Source organism: Lottia gigantea (assembly GCF_000327385.1).
Source record: "Lottia gigantea unplaced genomic scaffold LOTGIsca_47, whole genome shotgun sequence".
NCBI classification, from domain to species: Eukaryota; Metazoa; Mollusca; class Gastropoda; family Lottiidae; genus Lottia; species Lottia gigantea.
The window spans coordinates 1192309-1204892 of record NW_008709640.1 but is presented as its reverse complement, the minus strand read 5'-3'; the positions used below and the strand labels follow the sequence as shown (position 1 = coordinate 1204892).

The following is a 12584-nucleotide window of genomic DNA, read 5'->3' as shown; positions in this document are numbered from 1 at the left end:
GTTAAGCTTTAGAGACCCTAAAACAAATTAAAAAAAATAAACTAAAAGGTGTTGGTTCAGCATCAATTAAAAGTCAAATCTGAACACAAGTGACTGTGGTTACTGGACATAAGTTACAATGAACATTTCTACAAGCATAAAGGGATAACTTAAGAGAATTTTCTTATCATCTGAATCAAGTTGTCAGAAACATTACATGAGAAAAGAGTTGTTATCATGTAATATCTCTGAACATTTCTAATTGGTCTTTATATCAACCAACTTGGGATCTGTTGCTAAAAACATTTAAACTTAGAAATTAGTCTGATTGAAATGTAATGCAGATTTACTTTTCTGATCATGATTGGATTAATGAAAAGGAGCAACGCCCTGCAGTGTGCAACAAGAGAAATTTTGCAAAGGATCTTAAAGGGACAGATACGCCATTTTTTTACCAATCATACCTCTCAGAAACAAGAATTGTTTAGGCCATCAGTAATAGTGTTCACAGCTCACTGTCAAAATTTGAGCCTTCAAATCCACGTGTTTCAGAATTATCCATGTTTGAAAGTTAAAAAGTTTCATCTTTTCTTGAGACACTGCCATATATAGAAAATATAGAAATACGAAAAGAAATTCCTAGTTTGAGATATTTTCCAAGGAATAATGCGGTACTTCTGAAGACTATTTACATATATTCCAGACTCAAATCAACACCCCCAAAATGACCCATCTGTCCCTTTAAATTTATTTCAAAAATCTTCAAATAATCTAATCACGTTTCACAGAATCTTATATCCAGAACAAGTTTATGTTTTTAGCACCAGGACCAGGACAACAGGCATGAATCACAAAAAGGAACCAAGACTTATACTGCAACTATTAGACATGCAGTTTTTTTCCAATGAATATCAAAACACTTACCTTTTTCTAAGAGAAAAAAAAAAATAAAGTCACAACATAAATAACAGTACTGACTACTTAGCAATGTCTCTATAATTAACTTATTCTATAACGCAATCGGTACATTTCCAACATGCTTAGACTCTGGTCAACTAAATCTAAATCTATGAAGCTACTTTCAGTCACCTTTATCCAGAAGTGCCATACGTCAAATTTGGTATTTGTTTTAACAAGCCAAGATGCATTTTCAAACAAATCAAAAGCAATTTTTACATCACTGTTTTCTGCTTGTTAAAGAGCCAATAAACTAAGATGTTGTTGTGCTGTGGTCCTGCTGTGGTCAATCAGGAAAAGATAGCTGGGCCAAAAGCATTTGATACTTTTCTTTCAAAGTGTCAAGCATCTGTGTACAGATATAGTCTAGAAGGTCTGGAAAATACATAACCAAATCAGCAGTATGTGACATTCGCTAGATTATATAAAGATGACTTGAAAGCAACTTCAAACTAAAGATTCTGAATGTACAGGATGGTGTAGTTACCTTTCTACTCTTTCCTTTATCAACTTCATTAGGATTGGGTTGAATACCAGCTTGATATTGTGAAATACGATTGAGAATTTGTGACACTTTACCCTGTTTTTCCAGATCATCCTGAAGAGAAAGCAAAACAAAACATTCTGTTTAATAAAAAGTACCAAAAATCAAATGAAAATGAAAATACCACATTCTGCTTCATATGTCTAGTTTTTCCAATCAATTCAAAGAGTGAGAGTTTGCACAATATTTCACAACCTTTTAGAGTCCTCCTATACCCTTATACTTATGCTGTTACCTTGTTACTGTCATAGCCAAAGTGAAGTGCCAAGATGGCTTTGCAGTAGAAAAGTTACTGTAAACATTGTTCAAGCCTCATCAAAGAACCTGGAATTATTGGCATGACCATAAGAGATGTGTTTTTACTTGATTGTTTATACTATACTATAATTTTTTGAAAATTGAGATGCATCTAAAGCCATTCCTATGATGTTCTCAGTTACCCCTTGTGAGTACTGGTATCACCTGGTGAGAATCGAGATTTTAGGGGTTTTAATATTTATCATAAAATTGCGCAGCAAGTCCAAATGAACAGCAAGGTAGGTCACCACCAACAGACTGAAAATACACATACTTACTTCATATAAGGCCATGTGATTAATATATTGTGAAGTGCCTTCTTCATTATCAGCAAGAGAAACATCATCTTTAGAAAACTGGCTATTATCTCCTGAAAAAAATAAAACGCCATTTAACACCATGCTGACTGTATCAAGAAAGAGAATTTGCATGGTAAGGGACAAACAAGGCACAAATTAGCTTATGTAACATATTAAAATTATTGTTGGGCAGTATAGTATATGAAAATGAAAATGCTAATACTGATATGAATAGAAAGTAGAGGTGTTCTAATGACATGGAAAAATACCATTTTTTCTCATTTGTCCATAAATAATTCAAAATTTGCTAGAGAATTACCAGTAGAATTCCAATGAGTGACCGATCAAGAAAGGACAAAAAGTCTTTTTTGTTTATCCAGACTGTACATGAATGGACATTTATAACTGGTTAAAACTCTTGATTATATGCATTAAGGACATAATGATATGATTAATAATACATGATATACACCAATTAATTAAACCCATCTTTAAGTTCTACATATATTAAGACTCTTTTTGTTCTCAAATATCTCTTTTACTTTCAGATATTGACAGAAATTGTCAAATCGTTTTTGACTTGATATATAACATTATTATCTGATATTAACATGAAAGACAGAAAATATAAGAAAATTTTTATATTGAACAAAGCAATTAAATGGTTTTATTATAACTGGAAAGTGAACTTATTTCTGTTAACAATGTCTACAGATTAAAATGCAATGTGTTATCCTTGAATTATTTAGCATTGTAATCGATAAAACAAAATGAAATTTCAAATTGGTATTTCTAATCAGATTGGTGTATTTTGCTAGTGAAAGTATTTCTAGAACTGTCTGACTTTTTAAAAGAATAATTAAAGCTAAGATTGTAATTGTATTAATGATTAATCAACTGTCTATTCTTGTCCAATTGGAGTGACAGACAGACCATTGGTTGATAGACAGAAGAAGAATGATCAGTATCACTACTAGTCTTTAACTGATTACCCTATCAACAATGTCTTATTGACTATTGATGTAGATACAGCGTTCTCCAGTCTACACCAATTTTCAATGATTAGTTTTCCAGTAATTTTTCCAATGACTGATCAACAAATAGAAATGAGATGGTGTTCTACATCTCACATTTCTGCAACTCATTGTCAATCCATGCAGTGTACAATGAGGTTATGCCGAAACAACAGGCTGGAACTCTCGGCCTTCGTGTATATAAGCAAGCAAGTGCCTAAGTGTCTCATCAACAAAAGAAAGCAACTCAAATATTATATTTAATAAATAGTGCATAGTGTAAAAATTATTCATTAAGTTTTTAAATGTCTGTCTGAATAAAACAATTGTTGATGAATTGCAGACGTCCCTTGAGAGTTTTATTTAATATAAAAGCTTTTGCTCAGAGTGTTAGATCAGTTTTGTTTAGTAAAGAAGAGATCATCAGTCAAGTTAAATCTCAAGACAAAACATTGATTATTTTCTTTAATTCATCTGCATTTGTTCTATATTTGTTTTCTATTAACATTAAGCCTAATTACCATTCTCTAAATTACAATATTAGCATTCTCCTTAAGATGGTATATATAATATAAATACAGTAAATGGTATGTAACTAATAATTCAATAATAACAATATGTATACTTCACCATCTATTTTTATCTTTTTTGGCTCTTGACTAGTTTTATAAATACATAAAATTGTTCCAACTGAATTATTCTTAATTTTTTTATCCTCTAATGTTTTCTATCTGATAAATTTCATACTCAATATTGTAGTTTATTACTTCATAAAGATTTCCAGATAACAATTATTTCTATTGTAGTTTAGCAATATCACATGTTTTTTCCCCATTCCCTAGAGGTACGAATCTTATTACGCTTTTAATAAACCACGCATTGCAAAGATATCTTAATGGATTAAGTATTGCATAGAATTTTCAATGAACCAATTGAAAAACTCTTCTAATGCAAAAAAATGAAAAATTGAAAGCCTGAGTTAAATAGCATTCTTGTTTTTTCTTAGTGGTATAAACAACAATATCATTGAAATAATGAAAGCACAGGCCAAGTTAAATTTATTTTACGTGTTTAAAATCAAACCAAAGAACAATGAAGAAGAATTTAATCGATTTTCCCTGAAGATTCTTCACATTGGTTAAGAAGTTGATTCATAGACATTGAGAAGCTATAAATTTCTTGCAGTTAAAGACCGAGTGTCAGAATATATTCTCAGAATCATGATCTTGAATAAATTGAAAGTATTTGGATTGATTTAAAGATTATATCTTAAATACTAGGTAACTATTCAATGTTTTCCTTTGGTAAACACACCATCAATGCCAATGTCTTCTAAGAGTTTCAAGAAGTAGTTGAAGTCTGAAATATTTTTCTGTTACTAACTAATAATAGTTCCAAGATGTTCCAAAACCGTTACTGCCACAACCACCCACTGATAACACTGATTCATAACTTTTGATGTTAGTAGCATTCTAAAGATCCACATCTTACTAAGATGCATCTTGACAATGTCAAACTATAACGAACCTTGTCTTATACCTTGACTACTATAACCAACTTTTATCAAGGTATTTGGTTGAATTGTACACTAAAGAATTCAGACAATACAGACTGTAAACATTATGGCCTCTGGCTGTATTCAGTACTATCCAATCAAATCGCTGCATTGACAAACATCCATGATACAAGAAATGTGGCTATTGCAGACAAGGTATAAGACAAAGTTTATTATAACTTGACATGTGAAGATGACAACTTCAGATTTTGTGAATCCTGTCTTAATGTTAGTTCTTGACAAAACGTTGATCACCACAACCATCCACTGATACATTCATTCATCATTTTAGATGTTAGTAGTATTCTCAAGAAGATCCACATTTTACTGATTGCAGATTCTGTGGATCCTGTCTCCATGTTAGTTCTTAGCCAAATCTTTGACTTTTTCAAGTCAATTTTCCCTAACCATAGTTAGTCAGATGAAATTGAAGTGAGATATATATTAGAGGAAATAAAGTGTTAATAATCTATATGGGAATAAGCATGGATTAAGCACTAAATGTACAGGATAAGCTCTAGAGCATATCATGAACATCTTTTTGATCAAGGATATTGGCTTATACATAAGAAGTCAATGGAAGTGTTCTAGCATCCAATGCTTGTGCTCAAAAAAGATGGCATACATTTTCACTTTATCAGAAATACAATGAAAAATTGCTGACACATGCAATGAACACTAGCACAGACTTTATTTTGGCATCAAAAGAAAATGTTTCTAATTTAGTCTAGTATTAATCATGTGATGCAGTAGTTAATAAGCTCAAAGAAATTGAAATTATAATATTTTGGAAACTTATCATCTGTTGTTAGTGATGTTGAAGTAGATTATATAAAAAATATAAAGCGTATCACAAGCTTTTCCTCTTTCATGCAACATTCTATACATTCTTCTTAAATTGGATGGTAAATGGAGCTTATTTTATGTAAATTGGAATATGAGCTTAAAATTAGTACTGATAGTTTTTGTATGACTTTGCCGAAAATTTAAAAGTTTACATTATTTCTGAAAAATTTCAATTCAAAATGTCTGAAATTGTCATTTGAAAAGCGTATTTCAACATGATATGTGCCTTGAGGCACTTACAGAGTCAGTCTAAGACTATCATTACTATTCCATTTGAAAGTAGTAAAATACAAAAGCTATCTTACTCTCCACATGTTAGACCTTATGTTCATCTTTCAATGTCTACTGCAACTCACTTCACTGTATTGGATATGTGATATCACCAAATAGTATATCAGCATTGATGAACCGACATTTCCAATATCTTAAAGTGAATATCAGATTTACATTTTGAGAACAAGGCCTATGAGATGTGAATATACAGAATAGACTTTGGTATTTTCTTTAAAGGTATACAGGATATAAGATTGTGTTAGTGAAGGAATATGTATGGTATATGTGACATTCCTTCAAATTCATTCCAGATTTTATTATAACTCACCATACAATGATAAATACTCTCCTTAAATAAAAATACAAAATAAAAACATCAAGCAGTATAAACTAAATCACATTTAACAAAAGAAATGAAAAAATAGATTGCTAGTCAGAATAATATACACCCACACTGTTATAATGAGAAAGGGAAAAAAAAACCTTCAAAACAAAGCTTTAGGAGTAAAAGCATTAAGAAGGCGTTTCATTATGATTTGATTTATCTTTACCTTGACAGCAATAGCCTCATTTCTTGTATCACAGAAGTTTGTAAAAGCAGCAATTTGGATGGATTGTAGAGCCAATAAAAAGCCATGATGTTTCAGTCTTTCTGTCGAGGGCCCTGATTCGCTTTATGTGCTGGCATACAATCCAATCAAATTGCTGTATTCTGTGATACAATAAAGGTTGGTATTGCAGTTTAGGTATAAGAAAAAGTTCGCAATAGCTTGACACTGTATATATCATCAATGTCTGTATGGTGTATTTAGCACTCATAAAAAGTTTGACCAAATAGTTTGCACTAAATGACTAACATACAGAATTCATCAATAATGATCAATAGTATAAGTTATATTGGGTTCTTTATAATAACATATTAAAGGTAAGATAAATATATATTGCGCAGATACTATACTAGTAATTTTGTATATATAAGCCTTGTATATAATTAATGTATAATTTATGTATAATTAATATTGATGTATGAGTTTGCAACAGATGCTATATACATGTACATTATAATTTTTCTACATCATCTGTAATTGATGTATTGAGCACTATTTTACCACTGAAAATATTTTTTGTTTGTGCAATATAATGTATGTTTGGAATGTGGAATGCTACCATTTGAATTCTAGAAACAATTAATTATTTGTCCATAACAGTGAATTATACAACTATTAGTACTAGTAGTTGCTTAAAAAGCCAAGAGACAGTGTTAAGCATATTATATAATATTCAAAGCAAGGGAAAGTTAGTTTGCCAATAAAAATAGCATTGATAACAAATAACGCATGAATGAGTTAGAGTTTGAATAATTTTTAATATAATTTCATGCAAATGACATGATTAAAATGATAGCCTACTTAATATAACTGGTGTTATAGATCATTTATCAGTTTCTACATGACAAGCAAACAGGACATCCAACCAGACATGACTAGCAAACAGGATATCCAACTAGACATGACTAGCAAATAGGACATCCAACTAGACATGACTAGCAAACAGGATATCCAACTAGACATGACTAGCAAATAGGACATCCAACTAGACATGACTAGCATACAGGACATCCAACATGGCATGACTAGCAAACAGGATATCCAACTTGACATGACTGGCAAACAGAATATCCTATTAGTCATGGCTGGCAATCAGGATATCCAACTAGACACGACTAGCAAACAGGAAATCAAACTAAACATGACTAGCAAACAGGATATCCCATAAGTCATGACTGGCAAACAGGAAATCCAACCAGACATGACAAACAAACAGATATCTAACTAGACACGACCAGCAAACAGGATTTCCTATGAGTCATGACTGGCAATGACAAGGATCTCCAATCAAAAATGAGTAGCAATAAAGACCTCTTCTTGTCTAACTGGTAGTATCAGATATAATTGATAAAAAGGGTCTCTTATCAGACATGATTGGTAATAATCTCAACTATTCATCATGTCCATCATGACAATAAACACGCTGGCTTCGTTATAACTGAATTAAAAACAGTGTGAACAAAGCTTCAATAGAATCTTGAATCTGCACCAAGACACCATCATACAACTTTAGATTCATTCTATAATTTCTTTCATTCACACTATCATCACTAAACTAGTAGAAGTTTTTACTAGTGGGATTATAGGTTATAAAAATACCAAGTATTATATACAGATGTTTCCTATTTGATATCATTTATTTTTTATACTTTTTTTTATCTGTATAGAAAAGTTTACTTATACACTTGTTACATAACATTTTCACCTTTTATTATCAACTTGCAACTTTTTATCACTTATGTTTCTTTCAAACAGCTGAATCATAAAAGTTAATGTCCCATTGTTCTTCCCCTGAATGCTGTGTGCACTCTGCATTGAGGTAAATATTACCATAATAATATTATTATCAGCAATCAACTACTCCGTTTTCAACTGCTGAAGGGGATTACTAATGTCCAGTCTGGTGTTCCAGATTTGAATCCTTTAGCCATGTCATCTCTGTGACTGACATCATTGGTCACTGACCACTACTTTCTTGGACAAGACATAATAAATGTATTTATTTCATTCTGATAAAAGGTCCGAATACCATTAATCAGTGGTGGCCCAAGCTTTTTTGGACTATGGTACAAATACAGGGCAGACTGACTTAATGGGTGGACAACTATTGGGGTTGATATTTCAAATGTGGAAGCACTGAGGGTAGGGGTTCTTCTCACAAGAAAAATTAGAAAATTAGAATTGATTTGATACATTCAGACACATATTTGTAGCCGAGAAGTATGAAAATATTTTTCAAAATTTCTTAGGAATTAAGTGAGAAAACAAATATCCCCCTGCACTGTACCCCCAACTTACGGCGCCATTACATGCAACCATTATTGTTTGGTAATTCCTATACAGACTTAATCAAATCAAGCATCTTGCAGAAGCAGTCAGTGCCAACACACATACAATCTGATATCTCAAATAAACTCAACAACCTGGTGAATGTGTAAATGTAGAAGATAAATCCTGGAATATTGAGACCAATTTACACCTGTTTTGGTAATCACTGGCTGGAATCAATGGAACTCTGATGAAAATAGTTCTATCAGAATTAAACCAGACATCAATCAAACTTTCTACACCTGTTGAAAACACTGAGTTATATAAACTAAACATTGGCACACTTCTTTAGTGTATCAAGTTTCAGTAATTTTGAGTAAAAATAATAATCATGCACAGCAATGTCTGAATAAAACACTCGGATGTTATTTTGCCAAATGGGATAATTGTTTTGACATAAATACACATTTTTTGATGTTTATATACTAGATTTCTTTATCAGCATGTGTAAAAATTTCTTGGGGTTAATGTTCTTCAACCAACAATAGTTTAGTTGCCAGAATCCGAACTTTGGAATCAATTCCAGGAAATCTTAGTGAGAATTTTTAATTACGGTTATCGATTAATGAACTTCATCATAATGGTTTAAATGTCAAAGTTACATTTTCTCCTGTGTACCTATACACAAGTCATAATATCTATAACCGATCAAATAACAATATACTTCTGTGACACAAAAATGACTCATGGAATTAAAAGTTTGGAAATACTTTTTGTTTCGTATTAACAAGGTTTAATTAAAACATTTAGCATGCTGTCGATAATCAATCTCAATTGGTAATCTATACCCAGCTCTTGTACTAAAGATGGTCTAAATCATTGAACAATCAAATTGTACACAATAAAAAAAATGTCAAGTTGTCATTTCTCAAATATTGCTTGGATTATAATCTAATTCAGATAAGAAGAATACCCATCCTTCAATACTTTGATGGAACAAAATTCAAATACAATAGTTGATAACAGATAGCCCTAAACTCTCAATCTCAATTTCTAATCCTTGCTTCATTATCTTGAAATGACTTGACTGTGGATACATAATGGCAATCTCAAGTCTTTAGGGGGCAAATATTGGCAAAGTAATACTTGAATTAATAGGCTCCTACCTTCTATTGAATTGAGTAGAAGTGTGATTCAATTACAGTTTAAGATAACTGAATGTTAAAATAAGAAAACGAAACTGTCGTATTCCAGAGAGGCATGATATAGTTTAGTCAATACAGTTTTATCAAATCAACCATTAAAACAGTTAAGCAAATTATTTTACTATAGAGATTTATTTGAAATGAATGATTCAGTTTGTGTCTAAGAGAAGTTATGACATAAGTAGATGAATCATGAATGTTTTTTTGTAAAACTGAAATTCTGTAATTTCAAATTAAAGTGCATACTTATTCAGAAAGCCACCTGCATGACAATGTGCTATATGCAAATGGAAAACATCATTCCATCTATAACAAAATATGTTTAAATGTTAAATGAAAGAACATTAAATTTATTTATGAATTGCTATGCAAAAAATGCCAATAAGCATAAGCAATATAGTTTATCATATTAAACACAGAGATAAAATATAATAGCAACAAGTTGAAGAATTCAATTATTTAATGCTCAGTACACCAGGTGATCAACTTAATTTCAGCACCACGCAAATCAGAAATTGATCTTTCTCAGCTGGTAAATGAGACTATGAGACTGTGCTACAATACTAATACCCATGATTCATATCTAATTGAAAAGAGCTCATAGCATGCTGCTGACAGTGACACATGTTTAAAAAAAATTCAGAACTACTATAATTGCACGAAAATGGCATTATTCCTTCGAATATACTTCAAACTAGAAATTTCACTTTCTTTTTCTAATTGGCAGAATCTCAAGTTAAGATGAGTCATCATTTTAACTTTCAAACGATGATAATTCTAGACACACATGTATCTGAAGGCTCAAAGTTGGACGGTGAGCTGTGAACACTGTTACTGATTGGCTTAGCTAAAAATTTCCCGTTTCTGAGACAAACGTACGATTGGTCAAAAGTGTTTGTTTTATGAGATTATGAAGATCTATTTAGGACTAAAATGGTATTTTGTAAGATTCAAACTGATACGGAAATTATGCTGAACAATTTCCGAAAATAAATTTCCGATGAATTAAAAACATATTCATTAACAGTTTATCTTTTAAATATCATTTCTACTCATCTTATTAATCTACACAAATCTATCAATTTAATCAACTTTTAGAAATCTTTAACAGGAAATTAAACATGGTTGAATTCCAATTGATTTTTTTCTTCGAATTAATGCATCACAATATCAGACTTTCCTTTACTGATGTCAAGAAAATCTGGCACAAATTGAGTTATCTTAAAAGACTGAAACTAAAAGAAAATCTTTAGCTTTTCAAAAGTACAAAATGTAATTATGAGATTTTTGTGATCTAAATAGACACCTTGTTTCTTTTGGGTAGTTGAACATATAGATTTACTCTTGTACAAAATATAGGTACCGTGACTTGGAACAAACAATCTGCATTATACAAATATTTATAGTAATACCTCATAAAGTGATATATTGGTAGTGAATTATGTTTTCAAAAATTTCAAATTGGACAATATAAAAATAAAACAAAATAAAAACTTTATTATACCAGGTTTATCAACTCCAGTAGTAACAGTAAATCGAGACTTGGTTGGATCACCACTTTTATTGTAGGCAGCAGTATTATCACCATTGACTGCTGTAATAATTATTTCTGGAGGACCATCAGATGCAGGTGATGATGGTGTAGATGGTGTAGCTGGTGTAGCTGGTGGTGATGGAGGAGATACTGGTGAGGTTGGGGAAGCATTGTTGCTTTTGACATCATTTGACACATGTTCTGGACTAGGTTCTGATCTATGAGAAGGATTTAGTGGTTCAGCCTCTGAAATAGAAAAAGAAAACCTTTTACCAAATATTCAAGATTTTTGTCTTTAATTTTTTATGCCGGAATATTGAAGCTTTTTTATCATTTTTAATTAACACTTCTAACAATAATTATGAAACAGAAATGAAAAAGGATAATCAAAAATGACAAGTCTCAAAATATATGCAACTTTTTCCCTTCAAACAATTATTAAAACCTTCAAGTTTTTGCCTCCTTCTTCTTTGACATTCACGATTCAATATTTTTTTTCTACCAAGTGGTAACATTTTTCTTGCGAACTCAATAATTAAAACTCCATGACGTTTTTTTCTCAACTTAAGATGCAATTATGTTCTTAGTTTGAATGAAACGTCCAAACAATGCTTTCTTAAGATATTTTTAAAAAGAATGACCATTGAAATAATCTATCTGTACTTAGTACTAGTCAGTACTAGTCATTATAGTCAAACCACAGAAACTAATACATTCACCTGTATGTGACATTGTGTTAATCTAATTTCTGAAAGTTAAATGAGGTCAAATGTATTATATTTTAGGCTTTTGATAAATCTTTTGGAATCAGCTATAATAATTTATCTGCATTCATTACTACAGAAAGGTATCCTTTACACTAGGATCCATTTTTGGACTATGAAAAAAAAATTGCCATGGTTTGACATTGATTAAATTCAATGGACATTCTTCGGAAAATAAATTGTCAACTTACCTTCTAGTTCTGCTTTAAAATCAGACATTATGATATCCGTTTATATTCCACAGGATATACACAGACAAATCACAGATGAATAATCACATCGGAATAATAATCACATATAGATCACACACACGTAATCCTAGTTGGGATAAGATAATCACATCAAATTATCACATTATTCCACAATAAGACAAAATTTTAGTTGTGATCATATACTGAGCAAATTGTAAAAACCACATGAAACTATTTATAACTTCTATCTT

General features: G+C 31.1%; 1 protein-coding gene across 1 annotated transcript; it reads right to left on the bottom strand.

Annotated features, from left to right (window-relative positions):
• Nucleotides 1–11138: 11138 nt before the first annotated feature.
• LOTGIDRAFT_164804 (hypothetical protein) lies at nucleotides 11139–12361 on the bottom strand (the record flags this gene model as incomplete). The annotated part of the gene is made up of 3 exons (XM_009061316.1): nucleotides 11139–11227; nucleotides 11349–11624; nucleotides 12334–12361. The coding sequence occupies 3 exons, from the start codon at nucleotides 12359–12361 to the stop codon at nucleotides 11139–11141; spliced, it is 393 nt and encodes a 130-aa protein (XP_009059564.1).
• Between the last annotated feature and the right edge of the window lie 223 nt (nucleotides 12362–12584).